Source organism: Nerophis ophidion, linkage group LG09, assembly GCF_033978795.1.
Source record: "Nerophis ophidion isolate RoL-2023_Sa linkage group LG09, RoL_Noph_v1.0, whole genome shotgun sequence".
Lineage (NCBI taxonomy): Eukaryota > Metazoa > Chordata > Actinopteri > Syngnathiformes > Syngnathidae > Nerophis > Nerophis ophidion.
Window position 1 is genome coordinate 65,936,739 of NC_084619.1, and position 27,042 is coordinate 65,963,780.

Below are 27,042 nucleotides of genomic sequence, written 5' to 3' on the forward strand. Positions count from 1 at the left end.
GCGAAGTTCAAAAGCCAGCATCTATGATGGTATGGGGGTGTATTATTAGCAAAACCAATTTATCAACAACACCCAGAAACACCACCGGCTAAGATGGACTGATGCAAAGTGAAAAAGTGTTCTGTGGTCTGACGAGTCCACATTTCAAAATATATTTGGAAACTGTGGATGCGGTGTCCTCCGGAACAACCATCCGGATTGTTTTAGGGGCAAAGTTCAAAAGCCAACATCTATGATGGTACTTGGGTGTATTAGTGCCCAAGGCATGGGTAACTTACACATCTGTGAAGGCAATATTAATGCTGAAAGGTCCATACAGGTTTTGGAGCAACATATGTTGTCATCCTGTCGGAACGCATATTGGTGCGTGAGTTGTCACCCCTAGATGCAACAGGACCAGGACAAGGCAGGGATAGCAGGTAAGAGCTGACTTTAATACAAAAAGGTAAAAGAACAGTTGTACAAAACAGAAAAGAAATGGCGTGCCTATGCACAGGAAGCTAATGCTAAAATTATCAGAGAGTCCAAACAGTCCATAAAGCGCGTGCCGAACGCCCGGAAGTTAAGGTGAAACTTAGCAAACAAATACAGACTTAGAGAAACCAAAGTGACTGTTGCATGTAGAAAATGACGAACCAAGGACGAACTGAGGAAGAATGCCGGCTTAAATACTAACGTAACAATTGCCATCGGGTGTGTGTAAAAAGCATAGCAGCTGGGACAAATAAGAAACCATGGTAACCAAAACAGGAAGCGCACACACAAACTAAGGGATCGGAAGAGTTCAAAAATAATCCAAACACCAAAAAGGACTCACAAAACAGACTAATGATGTGATCCGGGAACATCCAACCAACGTTATCATGGACGCCCCTGCTTATTTCAGCAAGACAATTCCAAGCTACGTGGTTTCGTAGCAAAAGAGTGCGGGTATTTTCCTGGCCCGTCTGCAATCGAAAATGTGTGGCACATTATGAAGCGTAAAATACGACAGCAAAGTGTCACCTTCAAAACGCAATTGTGATGCGCGGAGATATCACCTCAGGATGCAGTGGGACCAGACAGGCAGGATTGCGGGTGTGAATCTGATTTATTATACAAAAAAATAAAAGAACACTTAAACAAACAGCGAAGTAAAGGCGTGCCAGAGCGCACAAAAAGCTAAAGCTAATAGCTAGCACGAGAGTCCAAGTAAGTGTCAAGCGCACAGAAGCAAAGGCGTAACTTAGCACAGAACCGACAAAGCAGAGAAAACCATGAGCCAAGACCGAACTGAGGTAGAAAACAGTCTTAAATACTAAAGTAAGCAATTGCCGTCAGGTGTGCGTCGAAAAACATAGCAGGTTGAACAAATGAGAAACCATGGCAACGAGATAAAACCGGAAGTGCAAAACTCAGAACAGGAAGAGTCTAAAATTAATGATCAAAACACAAACAAGGACTCAAAAACAGACAAAAGATGTGATCCGGGAATCGGATCACAACAGCGGACATTCCGGACTGATGAACGACTGAAGCTTTACATAAAGCAAGAAGCTTCAACAATTAGTTTTCTCAGTTCCCAAACGTTTATTGAGTGTTGTTAAAAGAAAAGGTGATGTAACACAGTGGTGAACATGCCCTTTCCCAACTACTTTGGCACGTGTTGCAGCCATGGAATTCTAAGTTAATTATTATTTGCAAAAAAAAAAAATTAAGTTTAGGAGTTTGAACATCAAATATGTTGTCTTTGTAGTGAATATGGGTTGAAAAGGATTTGCAAATCATTATATTCCGTTTATATTTACATCGAACACAATTTCCCAACACATATGGAAACGGGGTTTGTATGAAAATAGACCCGCTCATCGGCAATGCGCCTTTTACTCCGATGCGCCCAATGGTCCGAAAATGAGGGTGAATATACTGAAAATAAAGTGTGATCGGGTGAGAAAGACAGTTAGTGGTTAGCGGGGCGAAATGAACAGCAAGAATGAGGTCACATGACAGGGGAGGCAGGTTAAGTCACTTCACCTGCGCTCTGCTGCCGGCTGACGACACCGCCCAGCGTCCATCTGCGGTCCAGCCTCTTCAGGTGCGCCTTGTGTCGCTTAGTGACTGACGAAAACACAAAAGGTGGAGCGCGTGCTCGTCAACAAACAAAAAGGTTAAGCGGGAAACACACAGATGGAAGACATGTTGTTGTTGTTGTTAGCGGCACGTGGGAGAGCAGGTCAGACTGGGATGAGGACACGGGTGAAGCGTTAAATGAAGACATCTTCTCTCTGACTTTTAATTGGGAGGTTATGAGCATGGTTTCCTCATCCTGTCATGTTGGAGCATCTGGGCCGCACATGGCTGCCACAGGAACTACAACACGGCGCCGAACCAGCCGACATCTTAAAACAGGGGTCGGCAGCCCGAAATATTCAAAGAGCCATATTGGACCAAAAATACAAAAACAAAACCGGTAAGGAGCGGCAGAAAATTAAAAGCCATATTACATACAGATAGTGATTGATTGATTGATTGATTGATACTTTTATTAGTAGATTGCACAGTTCAGTACATATTCCCTACAATTGACCACTAAATGGTAACACCCCAATCCATCCATCCATCCATTTTCTACCGCTTATTCCCTTTTGGGGGTCGCGGGGGGGCGCTGGCGCCTATCTCAGCTACAATCGGGCAGAAGGCGGGGTACACCCTGGACAAGTCGCCACCTCATCGCAGGGCCAACACAGATAGACAGACAACATTCACACTCACATTCACACACTAGGGCCATTTTTAGTGTTGCCAATCAACCTATCCCCAGGTGCATGTCTTTGGAGGTGGGAGGAAGCCGGAGTACCCGGAGGGAACCCACGCATTCACGGGGAGAACATGCAAACTCCACACAGAAAGATCCCGAGCCTGGATTTGAACCCACGACTGCAGGACCTTCGTATTGTGAGGCAGACGCACTAACCCCTCTGCCACCATGAAGCCCAAGTCGTTAATCAATTCATGGTACAAATATATATCCATCCATCCATCCATCTTCTTCTGCTTATCCGAGGCAGGGAAACCCAGACTTCCCTTTCCCCAGCCACTTCGTCTAGCTCTTCCCGGGGGATCCTGAGTCGTTCCCAGGCCAGCCGGGAGACATAGTCTTCCCAACGTGTCCTGGGTCTTCCCCGTGGCCTCCTACCGGTTGGACGTGCCCTAAACACGCGTTCGGGTGGCATCCTGACCAGATGCCCGAACCACCTCATCTGGCTCCTCTCGATGTGAAGGAGCAGCGGCTTTACTTTGAGTTCCTCCCGGATGGCAGAGCTTCTCACCCTATCTCTAAGGGAGAGACCCAAACTCATTTCGGCCGCTTGTACCCGTGATCTTATCCTTTCGGTCATGACCCAAAGCTCATGACCATAGGTGAGGATGGGAACGTAGATCGACCGGTAAATTGAGAGCTTTGCCTTCCGGCTCAGCTCCTTCTTCACCACAACGGATCGGTACAACGTCCGCATTACTGAAGACGCCGCACCGATCCGCTTGTCGATCTCACGATCCACTCTTCCCCCACTCGTGAACAAGACTCCTAGGTACTTGAACTCCTCCACTTGGGGCAGGGTCTCCTCCCCAACCCGGAGATGGCACTCCACCCTTTTCCGGGCTGCCACCTTATCGTGGTAGAGGAGTTTGCGTGTCCCAATGATCCTAGGAGCTATGTTGTCCGGGGGCTTAATGCCCCCTGGTAGGGTCTCCCAAGGCAAACAGGTTCTAGGTGAGGGATCAGACAAAGAGGAGCTCGAAGACCTCTATGAAGAAGACAAAACATGGACCCATAGGCCATAGAGGTCGGGTGCAATGTGAGCTAAGCGGCAGCCGAAGGCGGTGCACTTGGCGGTCTGATCCTCGGTTACAGAAGCTAGCTCTTGGGACGTGGAACAAATATATACTATCAACATAATACAGCCATCACACAAGTTAATCATCATAGTATGTACATTGAATTATTTATAGGGATGCACCGATTAATCGGTAACCGAATATATTCGGCCGAATATGGCAAAAAAAAAGCCACATTCGGCCTTCGGTGGAATGAGTTAAGAACAAGGCCGAATAGTGGCGTGTGACGCAATTTTTTGACGCGGTGACGCAATCAACCAACGTGCAGTGACGCGGTGACGCAATCAACCAACGTGCAGTGACGCGGTGACGTTGGGATATGTTGTGTACCTGTATAAGTGTATGAGGTTACAAGCACACACTTAATTGAGATTTAGTGGGGCCTCTGTTTACATTATTAGCCTGTTGTGTAGGCTACCTGTGTAAGTGTATGAGGTTACAAGCACACACTTAATTGAGATTTACTTAAGCCTTCTGTTTACATTATTAGCCTGTTGTGTAGGCTACCTGTATAAGTGTATGAGGTTACAAGCATACACTTAATTGAGATTTAGTGGGGCCTCTGTTTACATTATTAGCCTGTTGTGTAGGCTACCTGTGTAAGTGTATGAGGTTACAAGCACACACTTATTGAGATTTAGTGGGGCCTCTGTTTACATTATTAGCCTGTTGTGTAGGATACCTGTATAAGTGTATGAGGTTACAAGCACACACTTATTGAGATTTAGTGGGGCCTCTGTTTACATTATTAGCCTGTTGTGTAGGCTACCTGTGTAAGTGTATGAGGTTACAAGCACACACTTAATTGAGATTTACTTAAGCCTTCTGTTTACATTATTAGCCTGTTGTGTAGGCTACCTGTATAAGTGTATGAGGTTACAAGCATACACTTAATTGAGATTTACTTGAGCCTTCTGTTTACATTATTAGCATATCTACTGTGGCTAAGCAGACTTTTGCTAAAAGGACAATAATTCATTTGTTGTGGGTTTATCCACTTTAATGCACTTTATTTTTTTTTTTTTGGAATGCATGTTTTGTTTGAAGGCCTAATATAAATGAAAAACTTTGTGCTTGTTTTGAAAAGCAAAGGCTACTGGAATATTTAAAAAAATGTCAATATTCAATAAAAAATGACTTTATTTGAAAAACATGTCTAAATATTTATTCTAGGCTATTTATGCAATATTAAAAAAAGTGTGAAAAACTGCATTCATTATTCGGTATTCAGTATTCGGCCTTCGGCCGAGCGTTTAAGTTTTATTCGGCTTCGGCTTCGGTCACAAATTTTCATTTCGGTGCATCCCTAATTATTTACATTATTTACAATCCGGGGGGTGGGTTGAGGAGCTTTGGTTGATATCAGAATTTCAGTCATCAACAATTGCATCAACAGAGAAATGTGGACATTGAAACAGTGTAGGTCTGACTTAGTAGGATATGTACAGCCAGCAGAGAACATAGTGAGTTCAGATAGCATAAGAACAAGTATATACATTAGAAGTACATTTGAGTTGTTTATAATCCGGGGAGATGGGATGTGAATGGAGGAGGGTATTAGTAATGTGTTGAAGTTGCCTGGAGGTGTTGTTTTAGAGCGGTTTTGAAGGAATATATTTTTATACCAGTTGGGAGTGCATTCCACATTGATGTGGCATAGAAAGAGAATGAGTTAAGACCTTTGTTAGATCGGAATCTGGGTTTAACGTGGTTTGTGGAGCTCCCCCTGGTGTTGTGGTTATGGCGGTCATTGTACTTCGGCATCAAGGAGGTGTAGCGGATTTTATAGACCAGGCTCAGTGCAAGTTGTTTTACTCTGTCCTCCACCCTGAGCCAGCCCACTTTGGAGAAGTGGGTTGGATTGAGGTGTGATCTGGGGTGGAGGTCTAAAAGTAACCGGACTAGCTTATTCTGGGATGTTTGGAGTCTAGATTTGAGGGTTTTGGAGGTGCTGGGGTACCAGGAGGTGCAAGCGTAATCGAAGAAGGGTTGAATGAGAGTTCCCGCTAGAATCCTGTGTCATGAGATAAAAATTTAATTATGAGGACTTAAAGCAGGGGTCTCAAACTCTATTTACCTGGGGGCCACCGCAGTTTTCAGCAAGTCAAATTTAAGACTTTTTAAGACCTTTTTAATGCCACCTTGAATGAAATTTCCATCCATCCATCCATTTTCTACCGCTTATTCCCTTTCGGGGTCGCGGGGGGCGCTGGCGCCTATCTCAGCTACAATCGGGCGGAAGGCAGGGTACACCCTGGACAAGTCGCCACTTCATCGCAGGGCCAACACAGATAGACAGACAACATTCACACTCACGTTCAAGACCGAAAAAAATAATTAAAAAATCTATAAATATAAGCGATGGTTGGGGATCCCGATGTACTACAACCTCAATGACAATCAGTCAAGTTGACTTTTTGTACGTTTATTAATAAACAAACTGATAAGCAACACTCCGCCAAACAGCTTATCAAAAATCTTGAGGGATCCAAAAACTTTGACATCCAAAACAAACAAACCGACACCAACGCCAGTAAAAACAATAACCGAGGTGAGGGTAAAAATAAATGACATTCGGTCAATAATAGTGCAATAAAAGTGCAAAACAGTATTATAACAGTAACAGCAAAACACTCAAATGAGCCTCGGTTGAGCTTCAGCTGGCTGTTCTCATTCACGAGTTCTGCCTCTATTTTTTTTTAAATCACTCATTTTTTCTTTGTATCTCTTGAGGAGATACAAAGAAAAAATGAGTGAGCTCAAATCACTCACTTTTACTCAAAGACATGCCGGAAAAAAAAAAAAAAAAACTGGCCCGACAATTTAAGACTATTGAGTACTAAATTTAAGACCGTTTTAAGCTCGGTTGGTAGAGTGGCCGTGTCAGCAACTTGAGAGTTGCAGGTTCGATTCCCGCTTGTGCCATCCTAGTTACTGCCGTTGTGTCCTTGGGCAAGACACTTTACCCACCTGCTCCCAGTGCCACCCACACTGGTTTAAATGGAACTTAGATATTGGGTGTCACTATGTAAAGTGCTTTGAGTCACTTGAGAAAAGCGCTATATAAATAAAATTCACTTCACTTCACTTCAAATGAAATAATTTTTAAAGGGGAACATTATCACAATTTCAAAAGGGTTGAAAACAATAAAAATCAGTTCCCAGTGGCTTGTTGTATTTTTTGAAGTTTTTTTCAAGATATTACCGGTCTCGGAATATCCCTAAATAAAGCTTTAAAGTGCCTTATTTTCGCTCCCTGCGAAGACACTGGCCATTTCCCTGTGACGTCATACAGTGCTGCCAATTTAAACAAACAATGGGAATACCACAGCAAGATATAGCGACATTAGCCCGGATTCAAACTCGGATTTCAGCGACTTAAGCGATTCAACAGATTACGCATTTATTGAAACAGATGGTTGGAGTAGGAAAATATTGAAGAAGAAACTGAAGCTATTGACGCTATTCATAGCCATAGCATGGCCGAATAGCTGCGTTAGCATCGCCGGTAAAATGTGCGGACCAAACAATCAGGACTTTCGCATCTTGTGACACTGGAGCAACTTAAATCCGTCGATTGGTAAGTGTTTTTTTCGCATTAAATGTGGGTGGAAGGAATCATAATATAGTTGCAAATGCATCTGCAGGTTATCCATACATCTCTGTTCCATGTCTGCTTTAGCACCGCCGGTAAATAGCATGTTAGCATCGATTAGCGCAGCATGTTAGCATCGATTAGCTGGCAGTCAACATCAACAAAACTCACCTTTGTGATTTCGTTGACTATCGTTGCAAATGCATCTGCAGGTTATCCATACATCTCTGTGCCATGTCTGCCTTAGCATCGCCGGTAAAATGTGGAGACACTCCGGCACATTCAATGGGGGTCTGGCGGCAGACACTTTCGCATCTTCGGGCCAGTGGTGCAACTTGAATCCCTCCCTGTTAGTGTTGTTACACCCTCCGACAACACACCGACGAGGCATGATGTCTCCAAGGTTCCAAAAAATAGTCGAAAAAACGGAAAATAACAGAGCTGAGACCCGGTGTTTGTAATGTGTTGAAAATTAAAATGGTGGGTGTGTTAAACATTCTGACGTCACATTCTGACGTCATCGCCTCCAGCCCGATAAACAGAAAGGCGTTTAACTCGCCAAAATTCACCCATTTAGAGTTCGGAAATCGGTTAAAAAAAATAGATGGTCTTTTTTCTGCACCATCAAGGTATATATTGACGCTTACATAGGTCTGGTAATGTTCCCCTTTAAGGCCTTAATTTTAGATACATGAATTTAGGACTTTTTAAGGATCCGCAGATACCCTGCACTGGATGCAGAAACTGGGTGAGGCTGGGCCGCAAGTAAAGAAATCTTGAAAAATCTAACATGCACTTTTTAATGAATTCACCTTCTATGAATGGCTTTCCCGCCCCAGCAACATACTTGCCAATCCTCACGATTTTTCCAAGAGACTCCTGAATGTCAGTGCACCTCCGGACAACCATTCTCCCGAATTTTTCCCAATTTTCACCCGGCCGACATTTTTAAGGGCTGCCGTGACCGCACTGCCTTTAAAGGGGAACATTATCACCAAACCTATGCAAGCGTCAATAAATACCTTGATGTTGCAGAAAAAAAGACCATGTATTTTTTTAACCGGTTTCCGAACTCTAAATGGGTGAATTTTGGCAAATTAAACGCCTTTCTGTTTATCTGTCTTTTAGCCATGACGTCACCGAGGTAACACACATTTTCACATTACAAACACCGGGTCTCAGCTCTGTTATTTTCCGTTTCTTCGACTATTTTTTGGAACCTTGGAGACATCATGCCTCGTGGGTGTGTTGTCGGAGGGTGTAACAACACTAACAGGGAGGGATTCAAGTTGCACCACTGGCAAGAAATCTGCCGCCAGACCCCCATTGAATGTACCAGAGTGTCTTCATATTTTACCGGCGATGCTAAGACAGACATGGCACAGAGATGTATGGATAACCTGCAGATGCATTTGCAACGATAAAGTCAAAGAAATCACAAAAGGTGAGTTTTTTGATAATCAGACATATTTGGTCGCGGCATGACTGCCAGCTAATCGATGCTAACATGCTATGCTAATCGAGGCTAACATGCTATTTACGCTAGCTGTATGTACATTTGAAACTAGATACCCACATTTAATGCGATGCAGAGGCCCCATTTTGATACTATTTACCTTTTTGACTCCTAAGGATGCAAAAAAAAACAATCCAAAGTGTGTCAAAATATGCTAGACGGCTAAATTTAGTTAAAATAAAAAAACGTCGACAACTCAGCTTTGTTTGAATAATTTTTACCTTAAAATCAAACTAGGAAAATGCAACAAAATGCACACCGGGGGAGCAGGGAAGTGTGCGAGTGGATTTAGGGGTGAAAATCTAGAAAAACCTGTTTTTTTTTGTCACAGTTTTAGTACAATTTTGACATGTATTTCACCTAAGTCCTTCAGACTATATACGGAACACACAACAGATATATAACATACTGGAATAGGAAATAAAATAAGAAATATATCAAGTAAATAAATGAAACTATTTTTGTCACAAACCAATCCATTTAGGACAAAACCTCATTTATTTACTTGGGATTGGTATTGTTGACATTTTACCCAATACTAGTACCAAGTTAGTACTTTCGAAGTACTTCAAGCTACAACAAATTGTCATTGGAGCAAAACCAGCAACAAAACCGAACATAGAAAATATGCAAAAAAACCCCGACTTACTTGTGTTGTAATTTTGATGCTCATAATTCCGGCTGTTCGTGAACGCACCTTGCACTGGGATTGGTTGGTAATGAGGAAGTGCTGAGTTGACATTGTGGTGTTGACCCTTGGAGCTGCTGTTAAAGGCCTACTGAAATTAGATGTTCTTATTCAAACGAAGATAGCAGGTCCATTCTTTTTGTCATACTTGATCCTTTCGCGATATTGCCATATTTTTGCTGAAAGGATTTAGTAGAGAACATCGACGATAAAGTTCACAACTTTTGGTCGCTGATAAAAAAGCCCTGCCTGTACCGGAAGTAGGCAGACGATGTGCGCGTGACGTCACGGGTTGTGGAGCTCTTCACATCTGAACATTGTTTACAATCATGGCCACCAGCAGCTAGAGCGATTCAGACCAAGAAAGCGAAAATTTCCCCCTTAATTTGAACGAAGATGAAAGATTCGTGGATGAGGAAATTTAGAGTGACGGACTAGAAAAAAAAGTATAACAAAAAAAAAAGGCGATTGCATTGGGAGCGATTCAGATGTTTTTAGACAAATTTACTAGGATAATTCTGGGAAAGCTATTATCTTTCTATTGTGTTGCTAGTGTTTTAGTGAGTTTAATAATACCTGATAGTCGGAGGGGTGTGTCCAAGGGTGTGTTGACGCCAGTCTCTCAGGGAATTAAGTCACGGCAGCTGCAGCACAACAGAAGCTCCGCTGATCTCCGGTAAGAGGCGACTTATTTCCACAATTTTATCACCGAAAACTGCCAGTCGACATGTAGTCGGGATTCACTTGACCGCTCTGATCCATAGTAAAGCTTCACCTCCGGGAATTTTGAACAAGGAAACACCGTGTGTTTGTGTGGCTGAAGGCTAGAAGCTTCCCACCCCCACCTTTCTTCTTTGACGTCTCCATTTTTAATTGAACAAATTGCAAAAGATTCAGTAACGCAGATGTCCAAAATACTGTGTAATTATGCGATGAAAGAGACGTCATCATTTAAAATTTAAAATTGTAATTTAGTAAATTAAACTCTATTGGCGGGTGTTGCAATGTTAATATTTCATCATTGATATATAAACTATCAGACTGCGTGGTCGGCAGTAGTGGGTTTTGGTAGGCCTTTAACGTGCTAAGGTTGGCAATAAAGTTTAAAAAGAGCGTCATACTTTGGTTGCCTACTTACAGGACGATACTTCCACGATATCACTTCAGTCGGCCTTCTTTCAGCCCTCATAGCTACTTTGTTTTAAAATGTGCTTACTACCCTTTACGTCTGCACCAGTGTTAATATGGAACCGAGCTTCAATACCTATTCCTAGATTTCTTGTATAGTAGTGATTAGTGTGTACTCAGTCCTAATGTTCCGGGTCCTAGTCCCTCCAACTTTTAGAACAATGAAAAAAGGAGTTTTTGGACGCTAAGAAGTCGCACCGCTTGATGCCATATGTCCCGGCAAGAAATCTGCGTTCAAAGGACTCTGGCTTATTAGTGATTCCTAAAGCCCAAAAAAAGTCTACGGGCTATGGAGCGTTTTCCGTTCGGGCTCCAGTACTCTGGAATGCCCTCCCGGTAACAGTTCGAGAAGCATTTAAGTCTCACCTTAAAACTCATTTGTATACTCTAGCTTTTAAATAAACTTCCTTTTTAGACCAGTTGATCTGCCGCTTCTTTTCTTTTTCTCCTCTGTCCCCCCCTCACTTGTGGAGGGGGTCCAGTCCGATGACCTTGGATGAAGTACTGGCTGTCCAGAGTCGAGACCCAGGATGGACCGCTCGCCTATGTATTGGTTGGGGACATCAATACATCAATCAATGTTTACTTATATAGCCCTAAATCACTAGTGTCTCAAAGGGCTGCACAAACCACTACCACATCCTCGGTAGGCCCACATAAAGGCAAGGAAAACTCACACCCAGTGGGACGTCGGTGACAGTGATGACTATGAGAACCTTGGAGAGGACGAAAGCAATGGATGTCGAGCGGGTCTAACATGATACTGTGAAAGTTCAATCCATAATGGATCCAACACAGTCGCGAGAGTCCAGTCCAAAGCGGATCCAACACTTCAGCGAGAGTCCCGCTCACAGTGGAGCCAGCAGGAAACCATCCCAAGCGGAGGCGGATCAGCAGCGCAGAGATGTCCTCAGCCGATACACAGGCAAGCAGTACATGGCCACCGGATCGGACCGGACCCCCTCCACAAGGGAGAGTGGGACAGAGGAGAAAAACAAAAGAAACGGCAGATCAACTGGTCTAAAAAGGGAGTCTATTTAAAGGCTAGAGTAAACAAATGATTTTTAAGGTGAGACTTAAATGCTTCTACTGAGGTGGCATCTCGAACTGTTACCGGGAGGGCATTCCAGAGTACTGGAGCCCGAACGGAAAACGCTCTATAGCCCGCAGACTTTTTTTGGGCTTTGGAATCACTAATAAGCCGGAGTCCTTTGAACGCAGATTTCTTGCCGGGACATATGGTACAATACAATCGGCAAGATAGGATGGAGCTAGACCGTGTAGTATTTTATACGTAAGTAGTAAAACCTTAAAGTCACATCTTAAGTGCACAGGAAGCCAGTGCAGGTGAGCCAGTACAGGCGTAATGTGATCAAACTTTCTTGTTCTTGTCAAAAGTCTAGCAGCCGCATTTTGTACCAACTGTAATCTTTTAATGCTAGACATGGGGAGACCCGAAAATAATACGTTACAGTAGTCGAGCCGAGACGTAACAAACGCATGGATAATGATCTCGGCGTCTTTAGTGGACAGAATGGAGCGAATTTTAGCGATATTACGGAGATGAAAGAAGGCCGTTTTAGTAACGCGCTGCTGATCCGACTCCGCTTGGGATGGTTTCCTGTGGACGGGACTCTCGCTGCTGTCTTGGATCCGCTTTGAACTGAACTCTCGCGGCTGTGTTGGAGCCTATATGGCAGGGGTGCCCATTACGTCGATTGCGATCGACTGGTCGATCTCGGAGGGTGTGTCAGTCGATCTCAAGCCAGGCATTAAAAAATAGACATAAAAATGAGCAATCATCAATCATACCAAGACTTCACTTTCGTCAGTTGTTTGACATTCTCGGCACCCGAGGATCTTGTGAGATGACGCTGGCTGCTGCAAGCTCATATTTAAGAAAAAAATCACGAATAGGGCGGACGCAGAGAAACACATTTTATTTCTAGAGACTCCGTACCTACTGTCAAAACTCTAAAGACCGACTGCACACTTCCTGTCTTCACCATAAAAGACCTGTTTCATCCTGCCTGTGCTAACAAAATAAGAGTTTCAGAAAGTTAGCATTCACAAGCTAGCAAGTTACGGAGTTTGATGCCAATGTATTTCTCCCCCCCCTCAGCGACCAATTTCTCACTTGCTTGCCCACCCGCACTCTCACTGACGTCACTCACCTGCTGCCAGACATTAAAGGGCCACACACATATGCTACTCTCATAACAAAGTGTTTAAAAACGAGTATGCAAGTTGGACAAATGAGATGCCAAATCCAACCACTTTCATGTGGTATTGGACAGAAAGGAGGACTTTTTTTTTCCTCCATTTGAAAATGCGGACGTTATCAGCACCACTGTCTAATTCCAATCAATGCAAGTCATCAGAATCAGGTAATACACCAACTTATATTCTTGTCTTCATGAAAGAAAGGAATCTATGTGTGTTAAACATGCTTGTATTATCATTAAACACCATTAACTTGTTAACAAAAATGTCTCTTTCATAAATAAATAAATATAAATAAAAAATATGAATGAGGTAGATCTCCTCGACTTGGTCAATTGAAAAGTAGCTCGCCTGCAGAAAAAGTGTGAGCGCCCCTGCTCTATGGATTGAACTTTCACAGTATCATGTTAGACCCGCTCGACATCCATTGCTTTCGGTCCCCTAGAGGGGGGGGGGGGTTGCCCTCATTTGAGGTCCTCTCCAAGGTTTCTCATAGTCATCATTGTCACTGGCGTCCCACTGGATGTGAGTTTTCCTTGCCCTTATGTGGGTTCTTCCGAGGATGTCGTAGTCGTAGTGGTTTGTACAGTCCTTTGAGACATTTGTGATTTAGGGCTATATAAATAAACATTGATTGATTGATTGTTGGAGCATTACGGCTACCATAGTCAGACGTACTATGCTTCAATATACGGTATTATTAGGGGGCGTATTGTCCCCGGGTGGATTTTGGACACCACTGCTGTGGCTTAAGATGCAAGCAGTGTGAGATCAGCAAAGGTTGAATTGGAGAAATGCAATTCTTCTCCGTCAGCTTTCATCCATAAAACTTCCTCGTTGTGGGGCTCCCCTAAAAAAGACTGCATGTCTCTGGAAGGCGTGGCCCGTGTAACTGTGGTGACACAAATATGTGTTGTGCATCAACAAGGGACATTCCTCTGAGTGTTTGAATGCAGTGTGGAAGAAACCATCTATGTCAAACTAGAGTTCTGCACAATCCTTACAACAATGTCCTGGAATCTCTACCCCAAATATAGTCACCTTCCACGATAGGGGGGTTCTACTAACTCAATGGTGTGCAACAATAGAGGCAAACGACCGATTGGTATTAGACAAATCTGATCCTGGTCATCCAACATTTGCCTTTTGAACTGATTGTTGATCAGCTGATCTTTACCCATGTAGTGTCGAGGGTTGTCCCTGGACCAATATTTTGGTATCGGTACCGGTACCAAAATGTCTTTTGATACTTTTTGGTACCTTTCCAAATAAAGGGGACAACACAAAATAAACAAAAAATCTTAGTGTGCATGAAACATATGTTTATTATTGTAATTTAGTCCTTAAATAAAATAGACAACTTGTCTTTTAGTAGTAAGTAAACAAAAAAAGACTCCTAATTAGTCGTATGCAGTAACATATCGTGTCATTTATACACCTATTATTTTGTACACATTATGAGGGACAAACTGTATAAAATGGATTATTAATCTACTTGTTCATTTACTGTTAATATCTGCTCTTTTTTTGTTTTAACATGTTCTATCTACACTTCTGTTAAAATGTAATTATCACTTATTCTTCTCTTCTTTGATACTTGACATTAGTTGTGGATGATACCCCACATTTATGTATGGATCCGATACCAAGTATTTACAGGATCGTACAATAAAATATGATACCTAATAAACCAATAATAATATGGTTAAGAAATATTGATGTAAAGGGTAGGTGTCGCACTGTTTTCTGTTTTAACATGTTCTATCTACACTTCTGTTAAAATGATATAATCACTTATTCTTCTCTTCTCTGATACTTTATATTAGTTTTGGATGATACCACACACTTGGGTATGGATCCGATACCAAGTAGTTACAGGATCGTACAATAAAATATGATACCTAATAAACCAATAATAATGTGGTTAAGAAATATTGATGTAAAGGGTAGGTGTCGCACTGTTTTCTGTTTTAACATGTTCTATCTACACTTCTGTTAAAATGATATGATCACTTATTCTTCTCTTCTTTGATACTTTACATTAGTTTTGGATGATACCACACACTTGGGTATGGATCCGATACCAAGTAGTTACAGCATCGTACAATAAAATATGATACCTAATAAACCAATAATAATATGGATAAGAAATATTGATGTAAAGTGTAGGTGTCGCACTGTTTTCTGTTTTAACATGTTCTATCTACACTTCTGTTAAAATGTAATAATCACTTATTCTTCTCTTCTTTGATACTTGACAATAGTTGTGGATGATACCACACATTTATGTATGGATCAGATACCAAGTATTTACAGGATCGTACGATAAAATATGATACCTAATAAACCAATAATATTATGGTTAAGAAATATTGATGTAAAGGGTAGGCGTCGCACTGGTTTCTGTTTTAACATGTTCTATCTAAACTTCTGTTAAAATGTAATATTCACTTATTCTTCTCTTCTTTCCCCTGACAGTTTTTCTATATTTTAGTTTTTTCCTCTGCATTTGTCTGTTTCCTCCGTGTTTAGTATTTCCTGTGTTTAGTTCCCGTCTAGTGCTCTTATTTTGTCAGCTTCCTGTCTTGTTCCCTAAGTGCTGTGTTCCTCCTCAGCTGCGGCTGATTGGCACCTGGCCACACCTGTTGCCAATCAGCCTGCTCCTATTTGTACTTGCTTTGTCTTGTGTCAGTTGCTGGATCATTGTATTGTCATTTGGACTTGTCGTCGCCATATGTTGCTCTTGTCGTGTCGAAGAGATTCTTTTCAGCTATTACCTGTCGTGCTACATTTTGTCCTGGTCGTCGCAGCGGTAAGCTGTACTTGTTAGCCATAAGTTATTTCCAGTTTTTCTGTTTGCTATCCACTTGCTTCCATGCTAAACTTCCTTTTTGTTTTCTAACTTCCAGCGCTAGCTCCCTTAGTTTGTTATTCCGCCCACGTGCGTGCTTTTTGTTTGTTCTTGTCTAGTTTTAATTAAATCATGTTTTCATATTCTATACCTGCCTACATCTCTGCATCTTGGGGTTCATCAACAAATACCGTGGACAGACATTAGTTGTGAATGATACCACACATTTATGTATGGATCCGATACCAAGTAGTTACACGATCGTGCAATAAAATATGATACCTAGTAATCCAATAATAATATGGTTAAGAAATACCGATGTAAAGGGTAGGCGTCGCACTGTTTTCTGTTTTAGCTTGTTCGACTGTATCTACACTTCTGTTAAAATGTAATAACCACTTATTCTTCTCTTCTTTGATACTTTACATTAGTTTTGGATGATACCACACATTTATGTATGGATCCGATACCAAGTAGTTACAGGATCGTGCAATAAAATATGATACCTAATAATTCAATAATAATATGGTAAGAAATATTGATGTAAAGGGTAGGTGTCGCACTGTTTTCTGTTTTAAAATGTTCTATTTACAGTTCTGTTAAAATGTAATAACCACTTATTCTTCTCTTCTTTGATACTTTACATTAGTTTTGGATGATACCACACATTTAGGTATGGATCCGATACCAAGTAGTTACAGGATCATACATTGGTCATATTTAAAGTCCTCATGTGTCCAGGGCAGGGTTGTACGGTATACCGGTATTAGTATAGTACCGCGATACTAATGAATTATATTCGGTACTGTACCGGCTATTTTGTTATAATAAAGCCAATAATGGAAATTTTTGTGGTCTGCTTTATTAGGAAAGTAGTGAAAAGTGTCAAAATAATTTTTGGTACTGTTACCAAAATATTGGTATCGAGACAACACTAGTCCAGGGACGTATTTTCCTGAGTTTATAAACAATAAAAATGACAGTAGTTACAGGTGTCACGCCTATGGATCATGTTTTGTTTTGGTCATGTTATGTTTAGTTTTTTAGACACTCAGTCCCTGTTTTGCACTTCCTGGTTTGTGTTGCTAACATGACAACTAATTAATTTTCACCTGGGCCTCATCTCACGCCCCTGTCCTCAGCCCTAAGACCTGTTTGTTAATTTTCATAGCCTATTATTTAAGCAACATCCACATTTAACATTGCACACAACATATGTCACTCATCACAATTAAACCTAAAGTGTAGCCAAGCTTTGATTCCCAGGGTTACTCTCAGACAAAAATCACGACCTGACCCTGTGATGAGGTGGCGACTTGTCCAGGGTGTGCACCGCTTTCAGCCCGAATGCAGCTGAGATAGGCACCAGCACCCCCTGCCACCCCGAACAGGAAAAGCGGTAAAAAATGGATGGATGGATGGATAGTATTTAAGCCAGAGTTACCAGGTAGTCGGCCTGGCAACTTCCCACACATCCCTCAACTCCTTCATGCCATACCATGCTGTTCGTTTTGTCCACGCCACGTGAGTTTTGTTATTCATGCCACAGTGCAAGTTTTTTTGTTCATGTTTATAGTTTGTCGCCTTTGTACTAGTCTTTTGTTTTTTTCATTAGCCAAGTTTGTTCTCCGCCATTGTGTGCGCCCTTTGTTTGCTTTTTGTTTAATTTAGTAGATTATTAAATAAAAATGTAATCACGTTCACGTCTGGCTTGTGCAAATTTCTTTTTGCATCGGAGAAACAAACTATCCCATAGTCCAAGTCATAGTCCAAGTGGGACAACAGGATCATACATTGGTCATAATCAAAGTCCTCATGTGTCCAGGTACGTATTTCTTAACTTTAAAAACATAATATGAATTTTTTTAAAAAGGAAAAAAGATTTTGCAACGATAAAAAATATCCATGTAATCATTGTAGTATCGACTAGATACGCTATTGTACTTGGTATCATTACAGTGGATGTCAGGTGTAGATCCACCCATGGCATTTGTTTACATTATGTGAGCTATTGTATCCTCCGACGGTGTGTAGTGAAGCATGTTTAGCGATTCCTCGTCCTCCGGTGATAATGCTACATCTAAAAAAACTTACTTTATTTGTCGCCATGGAGGCCAGGATTACTGAATTAGAAGTAGCTAAACTGTGGATGGATGTTAGCTTATAGCTAGCTAGCCATGTCTTAAAGCATCTCTTCCTGAGGGTGTTTCAGTGTTATAACTTCACCTTTATCTTGACTTTTTACACCAAAATGCGTCCATTCTCCCTTTTCTGTCCACACACTGTGTCTGCTTGTAAGTACTCTGTATGCGTGCGCTGCCCAACATGCTCCTCTGCTTGTAAAATTAGCAATGTCACCACGCGCCGTCATGCACGTTAAAAAAATAATATGGCGAACCGGTACTTTTTGTTTCTGATTCGTTAGTCCCGCCATACTATACTAGTAGCGGGATACCGTAGAACCCTACCTGGAGGAGTGAGAATCTACACAAAAACATGGCCAGTGTTTATGTCAGGCTTGCCCCTGACAGTTTGGTTATGTCATAGTTTTTTCCTCTGTTTGTGTAGTATTTCCTGTCTTTAATTCTGTCAGCGCTCTTATTTTGTTGGTTTCCTGTCTTTCTCCTTGAGTGCTGTTTCCAATCAGATGCGGCTGATTCGCACCTGGCCACACCTGGTGTCAATCAGCCCGCAACTTTTTTAACTTCCTTTGTTTCTCCAGTCAGGGCTGGATTATTGTCCTGTATTGTCGCTTCTGTATTGTCGATCCTGTCGTGTTGTGCTGTGTCGTGTCTTTGCAGCGTAGTGGTAAGCTATATTCGTTAGATGTTTGTAGCTTACTGTTTTTTGTTCCTTGCTTACAGATTGCTTTCATATTACAAGTACGACTTCTGTTTTCCTGCTCGCTACCCGCTAACTTCCACGCTAGGCTCCTTTTGTTGTCTAGCTCCCATGCTAGCTCTCTTAGTTGGTTATTCGCCTCGTGCGCGTTTTTCGTTGTACCCCTTTGGTTTGTTCTTGTTTTAGTTTCTTTATTAAATCATGTTTTCCTATCCAATGCCTGCCTCCATCTCTGCATCTTGGGGTTCGTCAACAACAAACTCTGACAGTTTAGTTATTAGGGACCACATTGTCCCTATTAGTACGATGGGACATTGTATCTGTAAGGTTTTATTATTCTTTCTTATCCCGCCGCCTCTTCGAGCTGTAATTTGACCCACTTAACATGGTTCAAAACTCACCAAATTTTACACACACATCAGGACCTGCAAAAATTGCCATCTCATAAAACAACCAAACCCCAAAAATCAAAATTACGCCCTGGCGCCCCCTAGGAAAAAAAAAACAGACTGCTTGTAACTTCCGTTAGCAACGTTGTAGAGACATGAAACAAAAACCTCTATGTAGGACTGACCTAGACCTAGATTTCCTAATTTAAACTTTTAGGGCAAAAATCAACAGAAAGTTGGCAAAAACCCATTCAAAACAAAATGTTCCTAAAAAATTCAATTTTTGCCTCTTTGAGCTGTAATTTGACCCCTTTAAAATGCTTCAAAACTCACCAAACTGGACACACACATCAGGACTGGCGAAAATTGCGATCTAATAAAAAAATGAAACCCCAAAACTCAAAATTGCGCTCTAGCGCAATTTTTGAATAAAACACAGAAAAAACTGCTCCTAGGAAGAAAACACAGTCAAAACTGCTTGTAACTTCCGGTAGGAATGTCGCCACATAAAACAAAAAACTCTATGTAGGTCTCACTTAGACCTACATTTTAATAATTGACCTCCTTCAGCAAAAATCAACAGGAAGTTGGCTATTACCACATTTTTGTAAAAACCCGTCACCTTTTTTCAAAAATTATCTCCTCTGATCGCGTTTGTCGTGTCGGCTTCAAACTCGTACAGGAGAGAGATTTAACCCTTCTGATTAAAATGTATCAAAATAGTTTGAATTACTGCTCCGGTTTTGATTTTACGCGCCTTCAAAGAACACCTGCGCAAACTTTCCTAAAAAATGTAATTTTTGCCTCTTCGAGCTGCAATTTGAAGTGAAGTGAATTATATTTATATAGCGCTTTTCTCGAGTGACTCAAAGCGCTTTACATAGTAACACCCAATATTTAAGTTACATTTAAACCAGTGTGGGTGGCACTGGGAGCAGGTGGGTAAAGTGTCTTGCCCAAGGACACAACGGCAGTAACTAGGATGGCACAAGCGGGAATCGAACCTGCAACCCTCAAGTTGCTGGCACGGCCACTCTACCAACCAAGCTATGCCGCCCCACAATTTGACCATCTTTTAAACACTTCAGAAAACCACTGTCACTAAATAGAGTTGGTCGCTACATCTGTAAATGCAATTTAAAGCTCTACTATGCAACGCGAAAGCCTTTTATCAACAACATCCAGAAACACCAAGTTGTAATTTGACCCCCTTAACATGCTTCAAAACTCACACAATTTTACACACACATCAGAACTGGCAAAAATTGCCATCTAATCTAAAACCAAACCCCAAAAATCCAAATTGCGCTCTAGCGCCCCCTAGTAATAAGACAGACAAAACTGCTCGTAACTTCTGTTAGGAATGTCGTAGAGACATGAATCAAAAACCTCTATGTAGGTCTGACTTAGACCAGCAGTCCCGTCCATCGGTGCTTCCAGCTTTAATTATGTTTGCAATTCTTTGCGAATAGGAGATCCAAAATCACATTTTTACACAATAAGACAACGTGTTGCAGGAATATGTTTGTGTTCAAACCTCACTGCTTGTTTGCAAGTCTAATAATCACTCCCATGCACACGCTTTGTTGTCGTCGCCAAACTAAATGCTGCGAAAGGCTTTGGCAAGTATGGGCGTAATGGCCCCACTACAACGCAAAGCCGATCCAGTATGTGGAACCAAGGACACAAAATCCAAACATGTGACTAACATCTTTTCCTGTACAGTACTCCACTGTATTGGACTGGACTGCTCATCACCAGGCTGCGGTCTGGAAGTACTCCTCACTATTGATGCAGACCTGAATCTACTCTGTGTTCCGACCTGGAGTTAAAAACCGAGTGTTTGTGTGGGCAGCCGAGCTCCGTGATGACTTACCTTGGCCGGATTTGGAGGCGCCCAGCTCTATGTCGTCTCGTGTGCCGCTGTGGGAGTTCAGGTAGGTGGCGGGGACCCAGCCTTGTTCCTCCGCCGTGCTGACGAACCACCAGCCTGCAAGACCAAAACATGATCAGCACAAGGACCGCAGATTCGACCTTCTACAAACCCCGTTTCCATATGAGTTGGAAAATTGTGTTAGATGTAAATATAAACGGAATACGATGATTTGCAAATCCTTTTCAACCCATATTCAGTTGAATATGCTACAAAGACAACATATTTGATGTTCAAACTGATAAACATTAACTTAAGAATTGGATGCAAGCAACACGTGACAAAGAAGTTGGGAAAGGTGGCAATAAATGCTGATAAAGTTGAGGAATGCTCATCAAACACTTATTTGGAACATCCCACAGGTGTGCAGGCTAATTGGGAACAGGTGGGTGCCATGATTGGGTATAAAAACAGCTTCCCAAAAAAATGCTCAGTCTTTCACAAGAAAGGATGGGGCGAGGTACACCCCTTTGTCCACAACTGCGTGAGAAAATAGTCAAAGAGTTTAAGAACAACGTTACTCAAAGTGCAATTGCAAGAAATTTAGGGATTTCAACATCAACGGTCCATAATATCATCAAAAGGTTCAGAGAATCTGGAGAAATCACTCCACGTAAGCGGCATGGCCAGAAACCAACATTGAATGACCGTGACCTTCGATCCCTCAGACGGCACTGTTTGAAAAACCGACATCAATCTCTAAAGGATATCACCACATGGGCTCAGGAACACTTCAGAAAACCACTGTCACTAAATACAGTTGGACGCTACATCTGTAAGTGCAAGTTAAAGCTCTACTATGCATAGCGAAAGCCATTTATCAACAACATCCAGAAACGCCCGCCGGCTTCTCTGGGCCCGAGATCATCTAAGATGGACTGATGCAAATGTGGTCTGACGAGTCCACATTTCAAATTGTTTTTGGAAATATTCGACATCGTGTCATCCGGACCAAAAGGGAAGCGAACCATCCAGACTGTTATCGACGCAAAGTTCAAAAGCCAGCACCTGTGATGGTATGGGGGTGCATTAGTGCCCATTGCATTGGTAACTTACACATCTGTGAGGGCACCATTAATGCTGAAAAGTACATACAGCTTTTGGAACAACATATACTGCCATTTAAGCGCCGTCTTTTTCATGGACGCCCCTGCTTATCCATCCATCCATCCATCCATCATTTTCCGCTTATCCGAGGTCTGGTCGCGGGGGCAGCAGCCTAAGCAGGGAAGCCCAGACTTCCCTATCTCCAGCCACTTCGTCTAGCTCTTCCCGGGGGATCCCGACGCGTTCCCAGGCCAGCCGGGAGACATAGTCTTCCCAACGTGTCCTGGGTCTTCCCTGTGGCCTCCTACCAGCTGGACGTGCCCTCAAAGTAAAGCCGCTGCTCCTCCACATCGAGAGGAGCCAGATGAGGTGGTTCGGGCATCTGGTCAGGATGCCACCCGAACGCCTCCCTAGGGATGTGTTTAGGGCCCCTGCTTATTTCAGCAAGACAAATGTTACAACAGTGTGGCTTCGTAAAAAAAGAGTGCAGGTACCTTCCTGGCCCGCCTGCAGTCCAGACCTGTCCCCCATATAAAATGTGTGGCTCATTATGAAGCGTAAAAAACGACAGCGGAGACCCCGGACTGTTGAACGACTGAAGCTCTACATAAAACAAGAATGGGAAAGAATTCCACTTTCAAAGCTTCAACAATTAGGTTCCTCAGTTCCCAAACGTTTATTGAGTGTTGTTAAAAGAAAAGGTGATGTAACACAGTGGTGAACATGCCCTTTCCCAACTACTTTGGCACGTGTTGCAGCCATGACACTCTAAGTTAATTATTAATTGCAAAAAAAATAAAGTTTATGAATTTGAACATCAAATATGTTGTCTTTGTAGTGCATTCAACTGAATATGGGTTGAAAAGGATTTGCAAATCATTGTATTCCGTTGATATTTACATCTAACACAATTTCCCAACTCATATGGAAACGGGGTTTGTATAGTATGTGCTACGTGCTGCTGTGGCAACGCACACACCTGGCAGCTGTTTGGCAACGCACACACCTGGCAGCTGTTTGGAGGGCCATAAAGACTGGGATGATGGGAGAGTTCCATCACAGCTGGGCCAGACCTCCAGTGCACATGTCCCTGAAGAACTGTTGTGTTGGGAGGCACCAGAGCCGCCACACCACGGGGTGACTAACCTCATTGCATTAACAGTCACCATTTATCCACATTTTACTTTTAATGATGTTTTTTGTGTAAGGTTTTTCCCTCAAGCCTGTTTATGAGCGCCAAAATCTATCATTTTGTTACACTTTTAGTTGATATTGAGTTTAAACAAAGTGATCCTGCCCCTTTTTTCATTTCCCCACCCCATGTGTGCGCTACGGTTGTACGGTATAACGCTACTGGTATAGTATCGCGGTACCAATGAATCAAAACGGTACTATACTTTGTTTGAAAAGTACCGGTTCCCCTGAGCTTGTGGTGACATTGCTGGTTTTACAAGCAGAGGAGCATGTTCAGCAGTGCACACACACAGACTACTTACAAGCAGACACAGTGTGTAGACAGAAAAGGGAGAACGGACGCATTTTGGTGTAAAAAGTCAAGATAAAGGTGAAGTCATAACACTGAAACACCCTCAGTGTCACGCCCATGAGATCCGGTTTTGTTTTGGTCATGTTTTGTGGACAATCGGTTCCTATGTTTGCACTTCCTTGTTGGTTTTATCACCATAGCAACTCATTAGTTTCACCTCATGTCACGCCCCTGTCCTCAGCTCTCACACCTGTTGTTAATTATCATAGCTATTATTTAAGCCACAGTTACCAGGCTGTCGGCCTGGCGACTTTCCGTATTCCTCAACCCTTTCATGCCCAGCCATGCTGTTTCCCTCATGCTCATGTCACAGTAAGTTTTTGGTTTTCTTTATGTCCCAGGGCAAGTGTTTTGTTTCATGTTTAAAGTTTATAGCCTTTGTGCTAGTCTTTTGTTTTGTAGTCAAGTTTGTTCACCGCCCTTGTGCGTGCCTTTTGTTTGCTTCCTTGGTTTGTAGTTTGTTAGTAATAAATACAAATGTACTCACATTCACGTCTGGCTCGTGCCAATTTCCCTCTGCGTTGAGAAAACAAACTATCCCATAGTCCAGACACTCAGGAAGAGCTGCTTTAAGACAGTTGGCAGTATTTTAGCTACTTCTAAATCACTAAAAAAAGTAAGTTTCTTACACGTACCATTATCACTGGAGGACGAGGAATAGCTACAGATGCTTCACTACACAACGTAGGAGGATACAATAGCTCACCGCCGTCACCGCTAACAAAAGCTAGCACATTCATATTATGTTTATAAAGTCAGTAACTATGTCCCTGGACACAGGAGAACTTTGAATATGACCAATTTACAATCCTGTAACTATTTGGTACCGGATTCATACCTTACTATGTGGTATCTTCCAAAACTAATGTCAAGTAACAAAGAAGAGAAGAATAAGTGATAGAACATGTTTGTAGATAGAACATGTTAAAACAGAAAATAAGCAGATATTAACATATGTGTAATGTTACGTGTGTAATGTTATATGTGTAATGTTATATGTTTAGTGTTACGTGTGTAATGTTACATGTGTAATGTTATATGTTTAATGTTACGTGTGTAATGTTACACATGTAATGTTATATGTGTAATGTTACATGTATAATGTTAGATGTGTAATGTTACATGTGTAATGTTTCATGTGTGATGTTATATGTATAATGTTACATGTGTAATGTTATGTGTTTAATGTTACATGTGGAACGTTACATGTGTAATGTTATGTGGTTAATGTTATATGTATAATATTACATGTGTAATGTTACATGTATAACGTCCCATGTGTAATCTTATATGTGTAATGTTTAATGTTACATGTGTAATGTTATATGTGTAATGTAATATGTGTAATGTTACATGTGTAATGTTACATGTGTAATGTTATATGTGTAATGTTATATGTGTAATGTTACATGTGTAATGTTACGTGTGTAATGTTACTTGTAACATTATGTGTGTAATGTTACGTATGTAATGTTATGTGTGTAATGTTATATGTGTAATGTTATATGTGTAAAGATACATGTGTAATGTTATATGTGTAATGTTATTTGTGTAATGTTACGTGTGTAATGTTATTTGTGTAACATTATGTGTGTAATGTTACGTGTGTAAAGTTACATGTGTAATGTTATATGTGTAATGTTACATGTGTAATGTTACACGTGTAATGTTACGTGTGTAATGTTATGTGTAACGTTATGTGTGTAATGTTACGTGTGTAATGTTATATGTGTAATGTTATATGTGTAATGTTATATGTGTAATGTCGTATGTGCAATGTTATGTGTGTAATGTCGTATGTGCAATGTTATATGTGTAATGTTACATGTTTAATGTTACCTGTGACATTATGTGTGTAATGTTACGTGTGTAATGTTACGTGTAACATTATGTGTGTAATGTTAAATGTGTAATGTTACGTGTGTAATGTTATGCGTGTAATGTTACATGTGTAATGTTATATGTGTGATGTTACATGTGTGATGTTATATGTGTAATGTTATATGTGTAATGTTACATGTGTAACGTTATGTGTGTAATGTTACATGTGTAATGTTATGTGTGTAATGTTATATGTGTAATGTTACATGCGTAATGTTATATGCGCAATGTTGTGTGTGTAATGTTATATGTGTAATGTTATATGTGTAATGTTACATGTGTAATGTTATATGGACATAATGTTCTATGTTAGCTGGACAGTGGAACTATCCCCCATAGAGTTGAAGTGGGTCCACCTTAGAGAAGGCCTCTGCTGTTGGTGTGGGGCTCCAAGCACCAGCACCTGGCTGGCAGTCCAGGATGGAACAAGGCACGTAATGTGCTCAGTCTTTGCTCCAACCAAAAAAAATGTAGGTCCGTAAATCAGTCGAGAGCCCAAACAAAAACCCAACCCTAGAAAAACAACATGGTGTCCATAGATATGTGGAATATAGTCTTCATTGTTAAAATGAAGGGTCTTCATTGTCATGGCGCTACAAACACAGTTTTTATTTAATGTTGTCACTTTAGATCTTCTACATCATTTTTTTAGACCTTTAACATGAAAAGTGTATTTGCTATTATGATGTGCGGTGTTGTTTTTAAATGAGCTTAAGTCTTCAACTATACAAAGTATTGCAATGGTTGATATCTGCACTTTTGGGTGTTCAACGAGTTGTTAGGGTCATCTATGTCAGTGGTCCCCAACCACCGGGCCGCGGCTCGATTTGTACCGGGCCGCAGAATAATTTTTTATAGGATTTTATTATTTTTTTTAGTAAAATTTGTATTTGTATATTTTAAATTAAATCAACATAAAAAACACAAGATACACTCACAATTAGTGCACCAACCCAAAAAAACTCAATGTTTCATGACAAAAACCTCCCTTTTTCATGACAAAGAAAGAAATAAAATAAAATAATAAATTCATTCATATTTTGCTGTTTGTTAAATAGTTTTTGTAATATTATATAATATTAATATTAATGTATATTAATATTCAGTGTTTTATTGTTTATAGCTAATATTGTAAATCCCGCTTTCTGTATTTTCATGTACATTTTTGGTGTTCCATTCAGTAAAAAACTGTAAAATTCCATTCCGTTTTTTTTTTTTAGGTGGTCTGACATAACCCTGTGACCTCGAAAGGGACAAGTGGTAAAAAAATGGATGGATGAATAGGGTCTGCATTAACGTTTTTAGAACTCTATCGGACATTGTGACTTTTGGTATTTTTATGTGATTGTATATGACATTGTAGGTGTTTATTCCACTTTGCATTCCTATTTTGCTGCTGTTTTACATTTTTGTTGTGTTTTGCTTGATTGCAAAAGATAAACAACTATGGAGGAGCTGGTCTGAGAAG

The 27,042-nt window shown here is 41.2% G+C and overlaps 1 protein-coding gene across 2 annotated transcripts in view; it reads right to left on the reverse strand.

The window, feature by feature from the left end:
• Nucleotides 1-27,042, reverse strand: part of sh3pxd2ab (SH3 and PX domains 2Ab) — a 228,941-nt gene that overhangs the window by 18,478 nt on the left and 183,421 nt on the right. Inside the window, exons 8-9 of one of the 2 annotated variants that reach the window (XM_061911589.1) lie at nucleotides 21,044-21,157; nucleotides 2,014-2,097 (exon numbers count right to left, since the gene is read on the reverse strand). In XM_061911589.1, the coding sequence (XP_061767573.1) occupies nucleotides 2,014-2,097; nucleotides 21,044-21,157 (198 nt within the window). The remainder of the gene's footprint in view (nucleotides 1-2,013; nucleotides 2,098-21,043; nucleotides 21,158-27,042) is intronic. The other variant, XM_061911591.1, reaches the window with a different exon arrangement.